The sequence below is a fragment of the Nannospalax galili genome, unplaced genomic scaffold (assembly GCF_000622305.1).
Source record: "Nannospalax galili isolate Female #2095 unplaced genomic scaffold, S.galili_v1.0 scaffold1005, whole genome shotgun sequence".
Lineage (NCBI taxonomy): Eukaryota > Metazoa > Chordata > Mammalia > Rodentia > Spalacidae > Nannospalax > Nannospalax galili.
The window spans coordinates 719,482-744,070 of NW_008353008.1; the positions used below are offsets into that span (position 1 = coordinate 719,482).

At 39.7% G+C, this 24,589-nt stretch overlaps 1 protein-coding gene across 1 annotated transcript in view; it reads left to right on the forward strand.

The window, feature by feature from the left end:
* Pde7a (phosphodiesterase 7A) overlaps positions 1 to 24,589 on the forward strand; it is a 133,060-nt gene that overhangs the window by 72,579 nt on the left and 35,892 nt on the right. Inside the window, exon 3 of the mRNA XM_008850261.1 lies at positions 2,260 to 2,343. Coding sequence (XP_008848483.1) covers positions 2,260 to 2,343 — 84 coding nt within the window. The remainder of the gene's footprint in view (positions 1 to 2,259; positions 2,344 to 24,589) is intronic.

Below are 24,589 nucleotides of genomic sequence, written 5' to 3' on the forward strand. Positions count from 1 at the left end.
CGAAGAGGACGTCATCCCATGAAGCTGGAATTAAAGGCAATTGCAAGCTACCTGGTGTGGATGCTGGGAACTAAACTCAGGTCCTCTGGAAGCACAGGAAGCACCCTTTACCGCTGAGCCATCTCTCCAGGCCCATAACTTCTGTTCTGTTCTGTTCTATAGCTAATTAATTGATAAATCCCACTGATGGATACCTTCAAAAAAACAGCATCTCACTACTCTGATTATGTACTGCCTAATTTATAACATAGTTGTTGCCTTGTTGATGATATTTATTCTTTAATTGGTCTTCCTGAGCTCACTTGTATGCCTCTATTCTGGTCTATACAGCAGAGATGAACCTTTTTCAGACAAAATGAAATCATCTACTCCTCTGCCCGCCCAGAGTCCTCTAATGACTTTCAACCTTAGAGTAACAGCCAGAGCCAATATAGTAGTCACGGAGGTCCAACATGATCCAGCCCTGCTCCTTCTCTGACCCCACAAGTCCCCTTATACACCATGCCTGCCTTGCTGACCTTTTTGTCTGTCTTTGAACATACCAACCAAACTGCTATCTTAGGGAATTCAGACTTGCTCTAATTTGTGCTTGGAAACCTTTCTTCTGATCACTGAATGGCTTACTGTCACACTCCTTTCAGGTCCCTGCTCAGATGCCTTCTTTGCAATGAGGACTTCCTAATGACATTATCACATCACCTCCCTCCCCCGACATGCTGTTCCCTGCTTATGTTGCTTTAGTTTTTCCATATAGCATCTTCCCTCTTCCATAGAAAGAACACATGTTTTCTGTGTTACTTGCTATCCCATGAGAAAATGAGCTTCATGAGGACAGAGTGTTTCTGCATTTTGCTCATTGCTATCTGTCCTGGACCTGACATGTGCTCAGTAAATCTTTGTCACAGTGAGGAGTCACCATGTTGAAGGTGATCAGTTTCTGTGGGATGGAGTCACAGTAGATGAAGTGAGCTTGGAGGAAGTGAGCCATCCTTGTAGAAACAGAGTAAGGAGCTCCTTCTGTTCTAGGAAGGCCATTTCAGGAGCTCAGGGAAGGGCTGGAGATGGGGGTATGAACTTGGACACTGTAAAAGCATAATGGAAGAATAGCTACCTTTGGAATCTGCAGATTTCAATTCTGGCTCATCATTTATACTAACTTTGAGGCATGGAACATGTGATTTAATTTGTCAGAGTCCAGTTTCTACATCTGTAAAGTGGGAATTAAGATTCCTCTTATTCAAGATTGATTTGATAATTAGTTGCTAAAAGAGTGAAAACTATGTGAGTTCATGTAAGAACACCACCAGACTTAACAAAAACCAAAGTTTAAGAACTTGCTAAAACCTTCAACGTAACCACTGACAGTAAGGAGAAATTATGAAACCCAGCAGTTTAACTTTAGTTTACTACCCAGTTAGTATGTTGCAGACTGCTTGAGAACAGGTAATATGTTTCTCTTTTTCACACCCTTTGTAGTCAGTCCATTGTATAATGCTAGGCACAGAGTAGAAAATAAATATTTGCTTCTTGCTGTGGCAAGAAGTGAGAAAACTTCAAAAGTTTTCTTCCTAAGATTTTTGTTCTGTGAAATAGATTTGTTTTCCACAGACATTTTCTTTCAAAAGTTCATCAAATTAATATATTGACTTGAGTCATATTTTAGGAGGCTAACTTTAAAATAGGAAAAATATTATAGAGGTACATTTAAAATTTTTTTCCTAATCCAGTCTTATAACTCAGTACTGGAAATTTATGAACGGTTTCAAATAAGTCCGTTCTTAACTATTCATTCAATTTATTTACTTATTTTTATTAAGTTAGCATACAAAGAGATATGTTTCATTATGACATTTTTGCATGTATGTCACTATACTTTCTTGTGATTCATTCTGCTCCCTCACTGGCCTTCCCTGGACAGGCCATATTTAGGAATATGATAACACATAGGCCTCTTTGCATATGGGAGCTTCCTCTACCAATGACAATTTTCTTTAAATTTTTTTTTTTATTTTATGTGTATGAGTGCATTGCCTGCATGTATGTAAGTGATGTTGTGTCGTGCAATGCTGCGGAGGTCAGAAGAGGGCTTCAGATTCCCCTGGAACTGGAGTTAAGGATGGTTCATAGCCGCCATGTGGGTGCTAGGAATCGAACCCAGGTCCTCTGCAAGAGCAGTCAGTGCTCTTAACCGCTGAGCTATCTCTCCAGCCCCCCAGTGACAATGTTCTAAACTTCTATTTTATTCTTGATTCTGTCCAGGAGATGTACGAGTAAGGAGCCGGGCAGGATTTGAAACAGAAAGAAGAGGTTCACATCCATATATTGATTTTCGTATTTTTCACTGTAAGTATTGGCAGTCACTGTTTCTTTTATTTTTTCAAAACTGAACTTTAGATCTTCCTAACATTGTATAATTTTCCCAGGGAAGAAGACTACAAGGGAGGGGGGAAAAACTATATCACATTTGAAATTTAAAAAATTAGGTCATAAATAACACTTGCTAGATAATGTTAATATGTGTTTAGAAATAATTAGAAGAGAATAATAATTAGAACTTTTTTTTTTTAGTCCAAGTTGCATATATCCCAGACTGGCTTTGAACTCCCTAGGTAGCTGAAGATGGCCCTGAACTTCTGATCCTCCTGAGTGCTGAGATTATAGGTGTGAGCCACCATACCTGCTTTATGGAGTGTTGGAAGATCACACCTAAGGTTTCATGCATGCTCTACCGAGCCACAGCTCTAGCTGAAATTTTTAAGGTGGTTTTATTGTAAATTATCAGTCTTCATTACTTCAGACAACATGTTTTCTGCAAATGACATTTTATAATGGTATTTCAGTACTTGAATGGGGTGTTACCCTTTTGATTTATTTTAAAATACACTTTAGAGATGATGGTAGAGTATCTACTTTTAAAACAAGCATTCTGTTTGGGTCTGGCTCATAAGGGAGAGAAAGAGAAGAAATAGAACTTAAAAAAATTATAAATAAATGTGCTACATCTGGTTTTGGAGGAGTTCAACTTTTGATAATGTTGGATAAAGTAATTTAGATTAACACTCTAAAAAATGAGAAAAACTGGACTGAATATAAAAGAAATATATCTGAATATATCAGGATGTGACTTAGGCAGAGACAGGAGCCTAGCATTTCAGGCCACCTTTCTGCTGAGGAGGAACGTGTGCTGATTCTGAGAACTCTGGGTAAGAATGTGAGCAGCATGTCTGCTGGACACCTAAGGACATTGCAATAGAAACAGGTAACAGGTGTTTACATGCTACCAAGGTTGCACAGGTGAGGGGAGGGGGTGGGTGCTGCTGATAAACCCTGTGTGATTAGGTTGAAACCCCAAAGTGCTACCTGTAGTTCAGAAATGAATCCTAGCTTTGAAATATGTCAGGCACTGAGATTATGTCCAGGTGAGATGTTTTATCCCTGGTGATTGCTTGCTATTACCATGAGCCTGAGAAAAGGCCCAGGTGAAGGTCCTTCAGGGCTTTACTCCATAACTACTTGTCATAGAATAGCCAGCTTTAAAAATGCAAATTCAGTAAGTATTTTAAATATCAAGCCAAGTAACTCTGAAAGAAAACCATACCTAGATGGACTATCGTATAGCTGAAAACCAAAGTCAAAGAGAAATAGTAAAAATAAAGATGAAAAAGTGTTAGACCTGCAAAGAAGCAGCAGTTCTGTTTGCCAGGAATGGAACCTTTCATTTTCTTTTTTCATCTGGCCTCCTGCTGGAGCAGGAGCTCTGTGGAGTGGGTAGGTTGACTTCTCAGGCAGCCTGATCCTAGGCATCCAGAGGCAGGGTGGTGGGGGTGGCAGTGGGCAGCGTGATCCAGGCATCCAGAGGCAGGGTGGAGGGGGTGGCAGTGCAGACCGGGAGCTATGAGGGGAGGCCTGGCAGAGGCAGAGGTGCTGCACTTTCAACAGAAGTAACAAGCTAGAAGAGAAAGGAAAGAGGTGCTAGGAGCAACAGTGCCTGTCATTCAAACTCTTCCAGAGACTAGACAAAGCAGGACATACTTCACAACTTATTGTTTAAGGCCAGCATGGTCTTTATACTACACAAGGGGACATGAAAGGACAGAGCCGAGCCACTCATAAGACGAAACATCCCAGGTAGCATGTTACCAAGTTAAATCTATAATATATTAGAAGACTAATATATTTTTCTATGAATGTAAAATTGATTTAAACATTGAAAAAATCAGTGTAATCCATTAATAAAAATAATGGTGAAAAGTTATGGGTGAGTCAATATACAGAATAAATACAAAAGATTTATAATAAATATTTCTTTTCCTTCCATGGGGTTGAGCTGCTCAGTTTCCCTCTGGGAGCAAGCAGTGCCGTCAGCTCCTACAGAAGAAAGAGCATGCTGTTGAATGTTGTCAGTTCCTTCCCTAAGCACATTCTTGTTTGTTGGTGGCATTCCTTTTGTTAATAGTTTTAAAAGACTCTCTTATATTTCCAGTGAAAATGTTAGTTGCTTGTAAAAAGGTGTTTCCTTTATAAAATTGCTTTGCTTGGTTTCTTTTTATAATCTGAAAATGTAAAGAGCTTTTAAAGATCCTGAAGAATTTGCAGTAAAATCCTCTGTTCCTCAGGCTGTTCAAGATGTAGCTCTGGCGAATCTATCTTTAATACTTTGGTTTGGAGGACTCCACTCTTATATACCCTCAGAGTTTCACAGAATTTAGTAGAATACGGGATTTAGGAAATAACATTGTTATTTTAAAAAAATCTTGGATGTTTTAAATAGAGGATAAAATGGGAAATTTTGGTGGGGAAAGGATGTTAGGAATGACCAAATTATTCAAAGCATCTCTAATGGAATGAAAATAGCAGGTAATGCTTATCAGTCATTAGGAAATCAGGAAGAAATAGTACAGAATCTAAAAATGAGAGAAGTCAGACTAAATATGCTGCTGCTGGTGATAAGCTGAGTTACATTGAGCATATAATTGTTAACATACCCCCCTTTTGGAGAGGGAAATGCTCAGATTGAATGATAAATGAAACTTACTGATGAGTGGTTTAAGATAGTCTCATATTTGAGGTTGAAGGGTATCTACTTGTGTCCTCACCTACTGATGTGGAGCCTCTGTAATGCCACCATAGACTAGTGGAGATAGATTACTGTCCTGTCCCGTTGTGGTGTTCATAAAAGGAAACAAATAATTAAGACTTCGGGTCGTATTTAGAAATTGTTGCTATAATATTAGTAGTCACTATAAAATGAGACTGTTAGGCTGGGTGTGATGGTGCACACCTGTAATTCCAGCACCCAGGAGGCAGAGGCAGGTGGATCTCTGAGATGGAGTCCAACCTGGTCTACATAGCAAGTTCCAGGCCAGCTGGGATTACAGGGAGACCCTGCCTCAAGAAATAAAAAATAAAAATAAGTAAATTAAATAGACTATCCAAAATTATTTGGAGGAGTTTCTTGTTAGAGAAAAGAATTTTTTTTCTGCTGACATAGCAGGTCCCATATATGATATACACAATTGAGAATTCTTCAGAAACTCTATTGTGTTTTGCAAAATGTGATCTAATCAGGGGTAAGCATGTAATTCTGTTCTAAAACTTTGCCACCTGCAGGCTGTCTTCTCTGCCAACATGTCTTCCATGTTCGTCCAAACTTGTTCTCTGTAGGAGCTAGTATTTGCAGCTTTTCCTCAGCTTGCCTCGGGCCTGCATGCATGGCCAGTATAAATCCCAAGAGTTCTTCTTTGGAATGCTTCATTTCTCCTCATACCAGTTGAAGGTACACGGAGTTTGTTTTTATAGAGGCAAGGCTGTTCTCTATCTCTGCCTTCCTGTGAAGTGCCCTTCTATTTGCACACCCATGGCTTAGGTAATGTAAATATTTACTTCCTATGATCTTGGACTTGGCAAGGGCTTCTACACTTAATCAGCTCTGCAGATTAGGTTTAAACCTTCAGGTGTACTGAAACATTGAGAAGACTATAGTATTAGAATATTAGAGAAATGCCTTTTTTCTTATATATAATTTAAAATCATACCATTTTTCACAGTGACATAAAAACTTGGCATGCTGAAATAAAAGTAGCTTGCTCTGAAAATTCTGTATATAGTTGACTAGTTGACATCCATTGGAGCTAGAACATTCTCTGCCAGCAACTCCTCAACCACTTTTCTATGTACCCCTTTACTTTTACCCTGAAATTAAGAAATGTCCCCTGCTGCAAAATTTTTGGCTGTTTCTGTCCTTCTCTCCTTAAATCTAGTCTGAAATTAAATGCCATCTATTTTTCATTTTTACATAGCTACCATGTTTATCTCCTCCCTGTCCTCTGTATCTTTTGTCCTCCTTGATCCTTTATTAATCACCATTATCCGGGGTTATTGTGGTATTTTTCCAGCTTCCCCTTATAATTCCTGTCTTTAGCTGTATTCTGTTTTAGCACTCAGGGTCAGGTCTTTCTCAACAAGGAAAAAAATTAAAATATAGGGAAAGATGTGTACTAACAGATTAAAGCATGCTTTTTGTATGTTTCGGCTACTGTTGCTCTAATTTTATATTCTATGTGCTGCATCTGTTATCTGCTGATGTCCTTTTCAGATGCTAGAATTGTTTTAACTCATTTCTGGATTATAATTTTTCTATGTATTGAACAGAGTAATCCTCTTCACTAACTACACCTGGAAACTGAGACATCCACATTGCGACATCAAACTTTTCTTTCAAACTATCTTCTATGTATGGCTCATTTTAAGTAGTATTTGGGTTTACATTATGAAGGTGCATTGCCCTCTAACAGCCAGCTAAACCCAAGATAACTGCCAGTTAGGGGAACAATTGAAGGCTCAAAAGTTGACAAAAAGGGCTTCAACAATAATCTTATAATATAGACAACACTTTTTTCTGCCATAAGTTTTTTTGGCTTGGGCTATATTTTGTCATAATCCTTATTCTCTGAAGGCCTATAAATTTATCTTCACAGTAGGATTTGCCATAGGCCTTAGTGTCCAGCAAGTTGTGACTTTTAAGAGATTTTTATCCAAGAATAGTGACTATTACCTGTGATCACAGCACTCAGGAGGTGAGGACAAGAAGATCACCAGTTCAAGGCCAGCCTGGGCTACGTTGTGAAATTTTTGACTCAAAAATAACAAACTTACTAAAAAGGAGTTAAAAAAAAAACAGTTGATAACACACCTATAATCCTAGGTCTAGGGAGAAAGAGGCAGGAAGATCAGGAATTCAAGGTCAAGTTTAGCTACATTGTGACAGTGAGTCCACCTTGGCTTAATGAGACCTTGTCTTACCTCCCTCCACCCCCATAAAGAAAAGAAAAAGCAAGAAAATCAGTTAAACACAGAAACACATTAAGCATAATAAATAATCAATCTTACTAAGCAAAGAGATTCCTTTCCAACTTAAAAAGTTCGACAGATGATCAGCTAAGATGCAGAGACTAGAAGTTCAAGTTGTTACAGACTCGAGAGGGCAGTTTTATAATATGCATTAAGGACTCTAAACATTTTTTGCTATCTGATTTCCACACTAGAAATATATGTAAAGGAAATAATCATATATAAATGTTAACATTATGCAAAGAAGTTCACATTTGCCTTGCTTATAATAATAGAAAATGTGTTAAATATGCTGTTCCTAAAGCATTTAGGAATAAAAATATGATGTAATGAAATTAGTCACTTGTTAAAAGTCATAGGTTTATATTCAGATCATATATTTGTTAACTGACACTAGACCAGCTCTGTGGTTATTTATAAAGAATTGAGAGAATCGAAACTTGGGAAGACATTTTGAAATTTAATTATATTTATGACTATACGGCAGAGGGATTTTGATAATTGGGAATCTTATTTGCCAAGCCATATTTCCCAAGGATCTGGTCTAAATTTGCAGGCAGGATTATCCTGGCACCTCTGTTAAAATGAATCTGCTCTAACTACTGATGTCTATAATTTTTAGGGTAAATTCTTGAGATGGACATCATAGGGAAGCTTTCTTAAGCAGTAGCTCATATACACAACATTTAAAGTTTTAGTCATGTCATGTTAAAATTTCCCCAGGTATTTTGTGCTCAAGGTTTTCTAAAGCATCTTTTGTATTTTATGAACTATATCTTTGATCTTGTCTGTTATAGCACAAAACATAATAACTATTGTATGTATTTACACAGTTTATGAGTTTGGGAAGGGATTTTTTTCATGTAAGAAGATCATTGTTGATATTATTTTGGGTGACCAGAAGCATTTCTTACTGTCTCAATACTGTTTTTGTGGAGTGTTTACAATTTAAATAGAGCACACACACCAATAGTATATGAGTAGCTTGTGTTGATTAGTTTGGAAGCTCTTAGCTCACTAAAGATACTGTTATGTCTCAATGCCTGCTTTAGTTAGGAAATTTCATTAGACTTGATGGAATGTCTGTGGTTTTGTACAGAACAATAAGCACTGGCTCTGGCGATACAGCTGGAGAAGTCCCATAAGTAACTCATAACTGTTCATGATGTGTTCTTGTGTGATGGTTTATTTAGGTAAAAAACAAAACAGAAATGAGCAAGCCTAAGGCTAATGCTTTGTGTTTAACCTTTTTCCTCCTAGTCTTCTCAAAGCTGTACATGAAATCCTATAATGATAGTGAAACCACAGGATTAGCAACAAGTAAAAATCTAGCTCTTCCAAGTATATGATGATTTAATAGATTTTTTTTTTTTTGGTCTTTTTGAGACAGGGTCTCCCTATAGCCCCAGCTGGCCTGGAACTTGCTATGTAGACCAGGCTGGCCTTAAACTCACAGAGATTTGCCTGCCCCTGCTAGGATTAAAGGTGTGTGCCACCACATCAGGCTGATTTTATAGATCTTTTAAAAAGCAAGTATTGGTTGGACTTTGTGGTCTAGTTATCTTATAAGCAGATTGATTAGTTTCTGACAAATATGTTGGCATTAAAACCCAACTCTCATACCATTAGAAAAAAATTCTTAGCCCTTAGACCTGCACTGTCTCTGGATATTACTCCACTAAGATATAAACGTCTTCTCCTCATATATTTCATAAACTTGTTTTTAACACTTCTTAATTTAAAATATTTAATCTCTTGATCTGTGCTGGGAAAATTCTGTTACAAGTTTGAGGTGCCTAATGATGATCAATATGGAGACTAACAAAAGAACAGTAGAAAAGGTGCAGAAGAAAGAAAGAGTGACAGGTTAGAGAGAGCAAGAGGCTGCCATCAGTGCTGGGCTGACAGCAACCTGCTGCATACCCACGTGTGACACAGAGCCTGTGGCTACCGTGGCCCTCCTTGCCCCTGAGCATACTTGTTCTGTACTGTGACTGCTTCCCCTTCCCGGCTTTCTCAGCTTTCACACAACTCTGGAGAGATAACCAGGAAGTGCGCTCATTTCTGTTTCCTTCTTTTGAATTGAGTAGACTGAATCAAAATTCCCAAATAACTGCACCAAGGTTTTGTTTTACCTGTATTCTACTGGCCATGTAGATGGTCTCTCAAAGTATTTTGAGTCTTAAATTGGTTGGACATGATGATACAAATTTCATGGTGTGTGTGTGTGTGTGTGTATGTGTGTGTGTGTGTGTCTGTGTGTGTGTGTGTGTGTGTGTGTGTGTGTGTGTGTGTGTGTAAAAGTAATCCTAGGACTGGGGAAATGAATTAGTCAGTAAAGAACTTACCAGGCAAGCATGAGGACCTGAATTTAAGTCCCCAGTACCCTCATAAACAACCAAGGGTAGTGGAACATTGCCTGTAATCACAGCACTAGGGAGGTAGAGACAGGAGGATGCCAGGGCTTGCTAGCTAGTCATTCTGACAAATTGATGAACTCCAGGTTTCAGTGTAAGATGCAATCTCAAAAGGAAGACAGAAGGACTGGAGTGATAGCTCAGTGGTAGAGTGTGTGCCTTTCATGCACTTGGCCTGTGTTCAATCCCTATTACTGACCAAAAATAAACAAAAAAAGGTAGAGAGGGACTGGAGAGATGGCTCAGTGATTGAGAGTGCTTACTGCTGTTACAGAGAACCTGGGTTCAGTTCCCAGCACCTCCATCAGGCAGCTCACAACCTCCTGTAACTCTAGTTCCAAGGGATCTGATGTCTTCTGACTGCCACAGGCTCCTGCATGCATGTGGTGCACATAAACTCATGCAGGCATGTACGCATGCATGCATACATACATACATACATACATACATACATGCAGAAAATTATATTTGAGGAAGAAGCATAAAAATTTGCTTCATGTTAGTAGATGTGAAAAACATTGCCATTGAAATCTACCTAATGACTTTATGACCATGCTCAGGTACCAAAGATCTCAGAAAATAACAGACTGTGACCAGTAATAATCAGATATATAGAGATTAGAGACACATGTGCAAACATCTAAGTGTTAGTTACATTAAAAATGAGTTTTTCTGCCAGGCGTGGTGGTACACGCCTTTAATCCCAGCACTTGGGAGGCAGAGGCAGGTGGATCTTTGTGAGTTCTAGGCCAGCCTGTTCTGCATAATGAGTTCCAGGAAGGACAGCTGGGGCTACAAGGAGACCCTGTCTCAAAAATGAAGTTTTCTGCGTGAAACTCTGTATTTTAATAATGAAATGGAGATCTTTTTTAAAGGTTAAAACCTCATTTAATTTTATGTCTTATAGGGTTTATACCGAGTACAATATTGTATAACTGTATTAATTAAACTGTAAACCTAAAACTTTATAGCCAATTTTGAAAGAGATCCATCTTAGCTCAGGAAATTGTTATTCAATGTGTCAATACTGTTGTAATGAAATGTTTCTTCTAATTATGTGGTTATTAAATAAATAATTTTTAAAAAAAACAATAAATCTTTTGTAAAATAAATAAAAAAGAAAAAAGATGGAGAGCCATTAAGGAAGACACTTGACATTGACCTCTGGCCCTTATACATGTACATAAACAGACACATATGCACATACACAAAGTAATCCTTAGTTTCCTCTAAATTTACATCTCTAAATTCAGTTCTTTTATGCATTATTTTTAGCGTATATCACAACAAATACTAATGTCTTTTAAACACAAAAGACTTTTTGTAGGCTGGGGATGCAGCTCAGTAGTAGAATTCTTGTGTAGAATGTGCAGGGCCCTAGATTTGTTTCCCAGGACCTCAGAAGAAATTGTTATAATCTCATTCCACTTAGAGAGATTCTGGCATGCTTATTAAATCGTAATGGAAGTTGTCAGCTTGACAGTTCTCTCCATGGGATTTGCCAAAGCCCATTGACGTCACCAGACAGAGAATGTGGTTTCTACAACATCTGACAAGATGTAACAAAGGGAATATGCTTCTTTACAGTTTTTCATGTCCACACCAATGCAGTTATTCCCACTTAACTTTTATTCTTGGCACACAGTAATGTTCCAACCCATGTAAATGTGTTTTTCCCATTATCTCGAGCTCTTTATTCAGTTTAGTACTGCTCTCTGCCCTTGCTAGGGCAGCAGGGGAACCTTTTAGATATTTACATTGTAGTCTCAAAGCTCATTGTAGTCTCAAAGCTCAAAGCTCTCACACACACAAATAAATGCCATGTTCTTTTTTTTTTTTTTTTCTGTTAATGACCTATGCTTCTACCTCCTGTTGGTGACAGGAGGTCCCTTTACCATGTGGTACTTGAGATTCACACTGCCATGTTGAAATCTATTAGGAAATAGCTCTGTGCTTTCCAGTTGGCTTTCAAATGCTCGTATTTTTTTAAAATTTTATTTATTATTTTTATTTTATGTGTATGCATGTATTGCCTGCATGTATGTAAGTGCACTCATGTCGTGCAGTGCCCATGGAGGTCAAAAGAGGCTGTCAGATCCCCTGGGACTGGAGTTATGGACAGTTGTTAGCTGCCAGGTGGGTGCTGGGATTCAAACCCGGGTCTTCTGCAAGAACAGTCAGTGTTCTTAACCGCTGAGCCGTCTTCCAGCCCGTCAAATGCTTGTATTTTAAGCATCATTAGTTTTTATTTCTTTGTCCCAAACTTGAAGACCTGAATATTCTAGGTATTTTTTATAACTTCATAGCATAAATTAAGGAACTGATATGTACTGGACCTTACTGTTTATTGATCTTAATGGTAGCTGCATTCTTACTGTACTGTGGAAAATTGGTGAAATTGAAATTGGCTCTAAGGGTTATTCTGCAGCTCTTATTGAAGAAAATGCTACGTTGAGGTTTTGTTTCTTTCTCAGCTCATTATTAGGGGAATTTGAAGTTCATGAGTAAGGAGCCAAGTTTTGAGGCCTAAGCATCAAATACCATGTATCCTAGTATGAAGAACAAAGATACCTAATTGATAGCAAGAATATTCTTGCTTTAAGGAGTTTTGTATCTCTCATTTAATTATTAAATATTATCAAAATGGACATTAAATTCTCTTTCTCTGAACTAAGGTTATAAAAATTGCTTAGGAAAAAACATTGATTAAAGATTTCATTCTCTAATGTTGATCTAATTTGAAATTATGAGTAACTCATCTCTTATTTATAAAAAGCTTATACTGGGGGCTCGAGGGATGGGTCAGTGGTTAAGAGCACTGGCTGCTCTCGCAGAGACCCAGGTTTGATTCCCAGTACCCATATGGCGCCTAACCGTCCGTAACTCCAGTTCCAGGGGATCCAACGCCCTCTTCTGACCTTCATGAGCAGTACACAACGGGTGCACTTACATACATCCAGGCAATACACTACTACACATAAAATAAAGATAATTAAAAATAAAAATAAAAAACATGAGGTTATGTGTTTTAAAGTATTCAATATTTATAATAATTATATCCATTGAGCTCTTGCTTCTATACCAAAAATTGTACAAAGACATATTGCATATTTTATTTCATTTTATCTTTATGCCAGTCCTCTAAGGTTGGTTTTACAGATAAACTAAGGCTCAGAAAGAGATTTTAAATGACTGCTTCATGTTAAAATTACAAAGTTAGTGACAGGACAGGAATTCAGTCTCCTTGTGTCTTATACACAAAGCCCATCTTTATCTACTCTGCCATCCTGACTTGCCACTCTGGGCACAGACTGCTGAAGGCCTTGCTCACAGTGTTTCCCATGTGTCCATGCATGCTAACTCTAAAAAGTCTTCTAAAAAAACTTGTCCCATAGATACAGGATAAGTGTTCTCCTATGTACAATAGACTTTTGGAATGGCTCTTACTCTTTTTGGCAGGGAGTGGGGAGGCTAAGGGAACAGAAAAGAAAAAGAATAAAAGGATGGTGACAGAATTTTATTCTGTCACCATCCAATATAGTATTGACCTAGACTCTACCTAAAATTTAATAGCACTTCATTTTTTGTAAGTTTTTTATTGAATTTTTGTGTATTTCATACAGAACATCTTAATCATCTTTCCCCCCTTCCCCATTGGCACCCTCCCGTAGCCCCCCTCACTGGAATTCATGTATTCTGTCATTTGTGTTAAGACCTATTGAGTCAATTTAGTGTCACCAGATGTCCCTCAGTGCAAGTTCATCCACTGAAGTCAGCCTATCTAGATTCCTTCCCTTTAAGAAGATCGGCTCTTCCTCACCCAGCAGTAATCAGTAATAGTTATTTGACTAAGATTGGGGCCTGCTGCCCATTTCCACAGTTCTGTGTTGGGTTTTTGTCTGCTTGAGCTTGCATGGGTCTTGTGCATGCTGACACCATTGCTGTAGGTTCATATGAACAAGGTCCCAGGAGCCTATAAGAATCTATTTCCATATGGTCAGGTACCTCCTCCCTGGCTCTTACACTCTTTCTGTCCCTTCTTCCACAATGGTCCCTGAGCCCTGGGTAGGTGCAGTTAGGGACCCACACTCTGCAGACTCTTATTCTCTACACTTTGACCGTTTGTATCCTTTTGTGTTCATGACCCTCTGTTGCATGAGGGTGCCTCATTGATGAGAGTTGAGAGATGCATTAGAATTCTCTCTACCACATATTCCTTGAGCCTTCAGTGTAGGGGTTCCATTGTAGATGGTAGATGGTGTCACTTAGTCTTGGACAATTCACAGACAATTTCTGTGTATGACCAGTCACAGAACTCTGTAATGTCTCCATCTCTTGAAAAAGAAGCTTCTTTGATGAGTGGTGACTGGGATACTTGCCTGTAAATATAATGATCCATATTTTGCATATATTAATAAATTACATTTGTCCAGGGATGTGACAGCCTTGGGGTTTTCTCTAAGATCTATGATCTCTCCAGCCATGTGTATTTGGCTATGTTTACAATACCACACATAAGTTTCCTCCCCTCGAGTGGCTTTAAGTCCAGTTAGACAGCTGTTGATAAAAGTGCCACTACTGCCCCAATGTAGTTTGCTGTGCCAGTCTTTGGTGTGGTTAATAGACCTTAAAACTGGGGTTGGACTATCGATTGATGTTCTCCTTTAGCAGCTCACATAGCGTTCTTCAAAACTGAGAGCTAGCCTTCAGGGAGGGGGCTTCCAGGTCAGTTCCAGCTCCATTGCTCCAAATCCTGTGTCCAAAGTATGTCCTGTCTTCAGCAACAGGGTCTCACCCTTAAGTTTTGGGAGGCAATCAAGGGCTGTGGCAATAGCCTGTGTAATTTTGGAAGTCTCTTGGACTACCCTGGTCAACAATTCAAAGGAAGGATTCTCCTGTCTGGCACTGTTTCTTATGTAACCTTCAGCTATACACATGGACAGATGTAGAGGTATTGTAATTTTTAAGTAAGTTTTTGGACTAATACCATTCCCTCTGGTTTTTCACAGTAGCTAGTCATTATTTATCTCCCCTCTCTCTCCCTCTCCCTGTCTAACCCTCCCTCCACATCCTCTCCAGTTAAATTATCCCCATTTTCCCCATTTCTCTCTTGAAAATACCTTCTATGGTCCCCACCTCTTTTGAGCTCCTTCTTCCCCTTTACCACTATAGTTCCTTGTATAACCCTTTCTCTACCCCTCCCTTTTAAACATCCCAATTTAACCCATTTTCCCCTTAGTAACACCTGTCTTCTACTGTTCTCTCTCAGGTTGCTTCTTTCCCTTTGCCTCCCTGGTTCCTTTCCATTTTCCTGGAAAAGCACTTACTTTTTAATAAGTGAAGATTTAAGCAGTGATTTCCAGTAGTAATTCTTGGCCAAATATGTTTGTTGATTTGTGTGGCTTTCCTGCACTGAGCCAGTGATTGCAGGGCTCCCCCTTGTGGATGACTACAGCAGGTGGCCATCAGGTCTCAGGGTCCAAAGGCTTTTTCCATAATAGGCCTTTCTTTTCTAATAGCTGAGCATGTGTTGACATGTTTGGTGCCTGATTAGAAGCATCTGTGGGAAAATCAGGCACAGTGCTACTCCAGATGTAGTAGGTCTCCAACCCTTTTCTTTTTTAACCCAGGACTTGTGTTTCCTGTCTATTTTCTAATATGAGGAAGAAAAAACAAACAAACAAAAAATCCTTTGAGTTGCCTCCTGCCCTCTATTTCCAGAGAAGCTGAGAAAGGGTGTCTGGACACAGTTCCCATGTTCCTTGATGAACGATGTTCATTTGGCTTAGGCGGAGGCTCATTAGTTTGTTCGGGGTCACATTGTGAGGCAGTGTGATATTTTACAAGAGAACTAGCAAAGTCAAATGCTCTTTAATAAGAATTTGAATCCCCTGAGCAATTTGGCTTGCTAAGCTGAATTGGAATGTAGGTAACCATGAAAACTAGAGCAAGCCTGGGACTTAAATAGTCTGAGCTTGATAGAGGCTGAGCCTTAATAAGACAGGTTTAATCTGTTGTCTAGTATGCTGCAAAATGAATAATGACTTGCCTCGTGATACAGAATGAGCTCATATGTGTATTGGTGAGTCATACTTTGTGTAATTTGTCCAGAGGGTGCACCTTTTAGTAAGTATCTGAATGAAGGGTACTGGACTCTTAGGCACTCTTCCCCATTCCCACTCCCTTATGGGTTCTCTTTCATGCATTCCTAAGTGATATTATACATTCAGCTTGATGTCCCTTCTCTCTGAAGTACCTTTAGGTCTGATTGGGTTGAGAGAAAAGTTGGGCACAGCCTTCCCAACTTTACCCTTCCTTGTTGCCCCCAGAAGATGTGTCTATAGGAATTTTCAATATAAAGACTTCACTTATAGTCACTGTAGAGAAATAGTGTGTGGTGAGGAGTAGGGGATGACCAAGCATGAAGAGATTTAAAATGTTCAGCAGTCTTATTCTTGATTTTTAGTTCCCAATCTCTATTAGATCATGCCTTGAAAGCTATTCTTGGAAAATTCTGGAAACTTAATTTTCTTATGGAAATTTGTTTGGCCATGTGTTTTAGACATCAGTGGCCTATGCTTCTTTGACTTGTTCTACTTTTAAGGATTTATTATAAGGGAATCAGTTAGGTTGTATAGAAGGGTTTACATTTAAGGCTTATTACAGAATTGCTTATGAGAGAAGTGGAAATTGGAAAAAGTTTAATAACCAAAATATTAAGTTCATTATGGTGAGATCATACTTTAGAGTAATGTACAATGAGTAAGCGTGATGTCATATAGAAATTTGTTTCCCAGCATGAAAAGATGTCTATCAGTGGTCTAAGCAGTCTAATCATAAAGGCTTTTTTTTTAATATATGTTACTTTTACTTGAACAAACTGAACTCCAAAACAGTAGATGATAAGAAATCATAAGTCTCAGGGCAGAAATTAATAAAATGAAGATCAAAAGACTAATATGTAGATCAGTCAAAGAGTTGGGTCTTTGGAAAAAAATATAAAGAGCTGGTAATCTCCTAGTCAGACTAACCAAAAGAGAATATCTAAATTAATAAAATTAGAAATGGAAAAGGGAAGTTACTGCAGATTCCAGTGAAACCCAGAGAGTCATTAGCAGTACTTTGAAAATTGATACTCAAAAAATTGAAAAATCTAGAACTGGGGAAATTCCTCCACATATATGACCACCAAGACTGAGTCAATAGGATATAAACACTTTAAAAAAATGTGTAACAGTGAGATTGAAGCAACAATAAAAAAAAAAGTCTCCCCTCTTAAAAAACAAAAAAGCCGCAGAATGGGGTGTGCCAGGCCTGTAAAGAACTGGCAGCAGTGCATTGTACACTGCCCCACAAACTAGAAAGGGAGGGCACCACCAGATTCATTCTGTGAAGCCAGAATTACCCTGATACCAACACTGGGTATGAACACAAGAAAAATATAAAACTATAGGCCAGTTTCCTTGGTAAACATCGATGCACAAACTCTCAACCAAGTTCTTGTAAACTGAGTTCAAGAACACATTAAAGAGATCATATACCATGGCCAAGTTGGTTTCATTTGAGCAACGTAAAGATGGCTCAGCATATGCCAGTCAGTAAGTATAGTACAACACAAGGATACTTAAGGACAGAAACTACATGATCCTTACAATTGATGCAGAAAAGGTCTTTGACACAGTTCAGCATCCCTTATGATAAAAGCTCTAAAAAAAACACTAGGAATATTATCATATAACAAATTCATAGCAAACATTATACTAAAGAAGGAAAAACCGGGAGCATTCCCTCTAAAATCCGGAGGGAGACACGGGTGTCTACTTTCTCCAGTCTTATCCAGTGTAGTGCTTGAAGTCTTAGAGGAATGAGAAAACAGAAAGAAACAAAAGGGATACAAATAGAAAAGGAAGAAGTCAAAGCATCACTATGTGCAGAGGACAGTATCCTATACTTAAAAGACCCAAAAGACTCTACTAGAAAATTCTTAGAACTGAAAAATACTGTCAGTAAGATAGCAGGATACAAAACCAGCATATAAAAATCAGTAGTTTTACTATATACCAATAGTATACTTGTCAAGAAAGAAATCATAAAAAAGCAATATTCATGGTAGCTTCAAAAAATACCTAGCATTAAAGAGGAAACAGATATCTATAATGAAACTTTAAGACACTGTTTAAAGAAATTAATGAAAACAGTAGACGATGAAAGATCTCCCATGCTCATGGATTGGCAGAATCAATATTATGGAAATGGTCCTATTATTGAAAGCAGTCTATACGGTTAAAAAAAAAAAAAACATAGTGTACATCAAAGTCCCAATAACAGTCTTCACAGAACTAGAAAAAAGAATCCTTGCATTTCTATGAAGGCACAAAACAGCAGGGCCAGTGAGGTAAAGTACTTACTGCCAAGCCTAATAACCTGAGCCCGAGCCCTGGATCCCAAATGGTAAAAGGAAAGAACTAACTCCCAAGTTGTCCTCTTAACCTCTGTGCACCTGTGCACATGCAAACACATTCAAACACATTACAAAACAAAATAAAAACAAAATCCTTGAGCTACTGAGATGACTCAACTGGTAAAACTGTTGCCAGGCCTGATGTTTTGAAGATGAAAGGAAAAAACCAACTCCTGAAAGTTGTCTCTGATCGGGACATATGTGTGCATGCACACACAAACACAATGAACAAATAAATGGGGAGAGCCCCTCTAATAGCCAAAGCATTCCTTAGCAGGTAGAGCAGAGCTTCAGGCATCACAGTGCCTGATCACATGCTGCATTGTAGAGCCAGGACAGAAGCAGCATGGTTTGTAGATTACAGTGGAATGGAGTAGAGGAACCAGAGATAAACCCACATGGATACTGCCATTTAATTTTTCACAAAAGTGTCAAAAATGTGCATTGGAGAAAAGATGGCCTCTTTAACAAATGGGAAAGCAGGATAGTCACATGTAAATGAATGAAACTAGATCCACATCTCTCTCCTTACACAAAAATCAATTCAAAATGGATCAAAGACCTTAATATAAGACCTGAAACTTTGAAAAATACTAGAGGAACACATATATTTTTTTTAAAAATCAAGATGTAAACATATGCCAGGACTTTATGAAAAGGACTGTGATAGCACAATAACCCCAAGAATTGACAAGTAGATTACATGAAATTAAAAGGCATTTGCACAGCAAAGCAATCACCAGAGTAAAAGGTAGCCTACAAAATGGGTTAAAAAAAAAGTGTTCAGTATTTTTAGCCATCAAGGAAATGCAAATTAAAATTTCTTTGAGATTCCGTCTCACCCCAGACAGAATGGCTGTCATCAAGAAAAGAAAAGACAGCAAATGCTAGTGAAGACGTGGCTGAAGAGAAGCCTTCATTTGCCACTGGAGGGATTGTAAACATGTGCAGCCACTGTGGAAATTGAATTTCTTTTTGAAAATTTATAAATATAGAGCTATCATGTGTTTCAATTATACTTCTCTCGGGTATACACCCAGAGGACTGAGCACACCACAGAGGTGCTTACACATCCAGGTTTAAATTTATTACATTTATTTAATTTGCTTTGTGTGCGCATGAGTGCTCAGGTGCATGTGCAGAGATGTGCCACAACGTGTGTGGAGGCCAGAGGACAACCTTTGGGATTTCGTTCTCTCTACCATGTGGATCCCAGTGGTTGGATTCAAGTAGTTAGGCTAAACAGCAAGTTCCTTCACCTGCTGAGCCATCGCCCTCCTCCCCCCATGTACATTTATAGCTTTACTATTCACAATAGTCAGGAAATGGAAGCAGCTTGGATATCTGTCAACAAATGGAGAAAGAAAGAAAATGTGGCATATACACAATAGAATTATGTTTAGCAGTAAAGAAACACAACATTTGCAGGAAAATAGATGGAACTGGAAATCAGTATGTTAAGCAGAATAAGCCAGAGAATGACCAATACCACAGTTATCCTAGGTTTAAAACTGTGTGTGTGCGTGCATACATGTATGTGTGTCTGCCTGCCTGCCTGCCAGCTTTCTTGGGCTATAAAACTAGAAAGTGGATCATGGGGTGGAAGAAGCTGTTACAAAAATCACCAGTCTCAGACTAGGCACTGGAGGCAGAGTTGGAGAATCAGATGATATTTAGTCTTGCTGGTATGGCTAAAATTATTTAGGTTCGTAATCTCCAAAACCTGAGCCCTGAACCACAGATACCCAGAATATTTATAGGCAGTTCAGCATCATTCCAGACCCGTTCTGTCATTGGTGAGTTTCAATTCCTGCCTGTTTGACTGCAGGCCACACACTGGATTCTAGCCTACTTGACCAGAGGCATTGGGGTCACTAGCCAACCTGACAGTAGAGTGTGAGAACTTCAGCAGTCAGCATGTTTACAGAAGCTGAACAGTGGGTTAGTCTAGTTGAGTCATTTGTTGGACAGTGGTATTTCAAGATAAGGCATAATGGTTTCACATCTTCCTCAGTTTAGACTCTCTGTCTCATACCCCCTTACCCCCTTTGATATACTCTTAACACTCTAAGGGGCATCATTTTCTTTTGTGTCTTCTCATCAAGCCCTTGACAGCTCTAAAGGAGCATCTCAAACTTTATGGCATCTAGTGAGAGAAGACAAATTGGATCATCATATTAAGAATGCAGGAACCAAACAGGAGTGCCATAAGGAACATGAGGAGAGGGCCAGCTAAAGGGAAGAGCCAGGATACCCAAGTCCAGATATTGTTCCAAGAGCTCCAAGAATCAACCAGTTCTTATCTCCTCTTTGCAGTGAATTCTTTCAGTTGTTGGGCCATAAACCTAACTATACCTGGCTTGTTTACATAAAAATAGCATTCCTCTGTTAGAGTAGCCAAAAGCCGAATGAATGAATGAATGAATGAATGAATGAATTTATCAAAATTTTATCAGAAAAAAGTGATGGGGAGATATGGGAGGAGTTAGAGGGGAGGGAGTGGGCATGGATTTGATCAAAACATCTTATATACATGTATGACATTTTCAATAAATTATTAAAAAAAAATAGCATTCCTCATTTAAGAAGAGACAGTTTCCCCTTTTTGACAGCATATTTAATCCCCTCTGGTTTTGTACAACTACCACTGCTAAGGAGTTTAGTTGATTCTGCATGGCCACTAATGATTTAATCACTTGTTCTGTGTCATTTACCAAATTCCAGGATGGTGGTTATAGATGGTGGCTGATGAAGCAATTTCTCCTATTCCTGTACCCACCCCAGCAGCTATTCCTAGACCATTTAATAGAGGTATGAATTGGATGGCTGTCTGGTGTGTTCCAGGAGTATGGCGAGACTTCGATTATTGGGAACTATGTCCGTCTAGGGAGTGAGGAAAGCCAAGGTACAGGTGCCTGTCCAAGTATTTGGTAGACATAAATTGGCATCTGTCCTACATATGAAGACAAGGCTTGAGTGGGAATACTAGATTAGGTTTGGAAGAAGATGAGTGAGTTACTGTCCTCAAGGGTTTTGTCACATTGGTCACTGGCTAGATCACCTACTGGCTTTGTCCTTCTTTTATTTCTAATAGACATTGGAGCTCTTTGAGACAGTTTAATTGCCCTCATAGTAGGTCTTAACATGGAGGGATTTGAGGGGGGCTCTATTGTAATTACCAGAGGTACCAGTGTGGCCAGATAGTGAGGAGCCGCCAAGGATAAGCAAAGCTAGCAATCTTTGGCCAACTGTAGGTTAATATCATTAAGGAGGCAGTGAGTTGCATTTAGAACCTAGCACAGGTAAAGATCTAAATTATGAGCCTTATCTGATTTGGATCTAGGTATGGGCTGATAGTTTAGGTCAGTGTTGCAATAGGTGGGCACTGAAATACTAGAGCAGGCCTGGCATGATAGCCCCCAATAGCATTGATTTTCTTTCTTTCCTTTTTTTTTTTTTCTTATTTCTCCAGTCAAGAATATCTTTCTGTTCTTGTAACAGAGATTTCCCCTACGTCTTAACAGCTTCTTGGCATATAGTGGTAGACAGTGGTTCAGGGATAGTGGTTACACCATCTCTCCCTTCAGATGTGAGAAATCAGTAGCTTGGGAGAAAGTGGGAAGAGAAATAGGGGTAGGAACAGGATTATCAGGAGGAATACCAGGATAGCAGATACAACATTCTGACTGTGGTCCTGCTGTATCCGTCAGTCCTTCATGGACCGTAGGTGAGGTTTTGTTTGACACCTTTATCAAGTTGGTTGCTCCCAGAGGGAAGTCATTACTACCAAGAAGTGCATGATAGGTGGAGCCACTCATTGCTTTAGGGCTTAGCAAGGCACAAGCTGTTATAAAAAGCAGAAGACCCACTGCCCCAAACAGGCCAATTATACTTACATAGATTATGAATAGGGTAGCCCTCTGTGATCAGTTCCAATCATTCAGAGCTGTTGTCAATAATGTTATTATTCCCAGTGAAACTGGGTGACATCGTGACCACAGCTGCCAGGTGCCCCCTGTAGAAGTCCTTAGGCTTCCCCCTGTGCATTGACCAGTTGGCTCCCATGTTTGTCCCTGGAGCAGAGCTGTAGAGTCCTTAGGTGCTGACTGTAGACTGCTTAGTCGTCTCCCTTTTTCAGTAGTTGAAAAATTAAGCTTCTGCATTGTGTAAATTGATGAGCTTTCAGTGTGGTCAAAGCAAGGTGATGGGATCAGGCTTCCCACCTTCCTGAATACTTGGGCAAGGCAGCAGTCTTCTTCATGCAGGAGCAATGAATCCAGGCATCTGTAGCTACAACCCTTACAGCTGTAGGAATGGTTAGAAGCATGGAGTAGGGTCCCTTCCACATGTGTTTGGCAGGTGCCTTATGCCAGTCCTTTACCCATACCAGGCCTCTGGTTTATTATGGGCAAGGGAACTATTACTAGCACCCACTGATGTAAGATCCCAAGGCCCTGCTGGGAGGCACCAGCCTTGGGACCCCCTGACACGACTCAAGATTTTAAACTATTTGTCCTTGAGATGAAGGAAATGGCAGTAGGAGTCTTAACTCAGAACACAGGGCCCTGGCAATGACCAGTGGTCTGCTTGTCCAAACACTAATCACAGTGGTGGCTGGGGGGCCACCCTGTCTAGGAGCCCTGTCAGCCACAGCCCTCCTGACCAAGGAGGATTACAAACTGACCGTAGGACAATTCCTAAATCTCAAGTTCCCACATGCATTTATGGCCCTGATGGACTACCAGGGGGGCACCAGTGGCTCACCACCCCACCTATGAGTTAATGCCAGAGCCTTCTATGAAACCCTCCAAGAGAACGTGAATACTTTCAAAATGCTAAATTCAACTACTTTCCTACCTGCTGAGCTGGGACCTCCAGACCACTATTACATTGAAATAATAGATGAGATATATTTGAGTCTCCAAGACTTCATGCATCAGCCTTTATCCTTTTCCAGACCAAGCCCTCTACACTGATGGCAGCAGCTTTCTATCAAATGGGACGTGTCTGGCAGGATATGTGGTGGTGACAGAGAAGTGACTCTATAGTCAGCTCAGCAGGCAGAACTGTTAGCTCTAATCAGGGCCCTGGAGTTGAGTAAGAGGGGATGAAGGATAAGTATCTACATAGGTTCAAGATATGCCTTTTCCACCCTTTGTGTGCATTGGGCCTTCTATAAGGAGACTTCTTACTCTGGGAGGAAAAATATAAAAAGGAAACCGAAATCCTATGCCGACCCAGAGGCTGTTACCATCATCCACTGCTGAGCACATCAGAAATGAGAAGACCCCATAACCGAAAGAAATCATCAGGTAGTTCAAGAGGCAAGATAAGCAGTAATAATACAGATGTCATGATCCCTCCCAGCAAAATCTTAATGGCGTCAGTCTTAACCAAGCATTTGACCTACACACAAGAAGAGGGGGCTTACATGAAGCAAAAGAAAGGAACCAAGAGCTCAAATGGATGGTGACTCCTTCCTAATGAATACCCCTTTGTCCCAGATCACCTGACCCATCCCATGGTTCATCAGCTTCATGAGGACAACTCATGGGAAAAACAACATTAGAGACCGTAATAAACTGGTATTACTATGTGGCCAGACTCTCCACACTTTATAAAATGTTAAGCTGAAGATGCCAAACAAGGGCCCTCCCAGCCACTGGGAATACATAGACTTGAATAAATTCCGTTTGAAAATCTGGAAAGACTTCTGAACTATCAGCTGTTAAAGGATATAAATACTGGTTGGGATGTGCTTACTCTGGCTAGGTAGAGGCATATCTCACCAGGACTGAAAAAGCCAGGCACGTAGCGAGGGGTTTGCTGACTGAGATCTTGCCCCATTATGGAATGCCCCATTATGGAATGCCTACATCAGTTGGGTCAGACAATGCCGTGCTGTTATGACTGAGATCACACAAGGACTAGCAAAAACCTTACAAATTATGTAGAACTTGCATGAGGCTTATTGGCCTCAGAGCTCAGGGAAAGTAGAGCATGTGAACCAGACCCTAATACAGGCCCTAAGTAAATTTTGTCAGGAGACTCAATTGCCCTAGCCCTCAGTACTGTCTATGGGTCTCTTAATGGGTAAAACGCTCACCCCAAGCAGGAGTTAAGCTCCAACCTTATGAGATTCTGTTTGGTGGACCCCTCCCCCTCATAAGAGTCTCTGGGGACTGGCAGGAAATGGGAAACTTAGAGATCCATGCTCAGCTGCAGCTCCTCACTGCAGAGATCCCAAGGTGCCCCCTGTTCAATTCCTCAGCCTCTCCCCCCATGCATTGACCAGTCAACCCCCATATGTGCCACTGGAGCAGGACTGTAGAGTTTTCAGGTGCTGGTTGTAGGCTGTTTA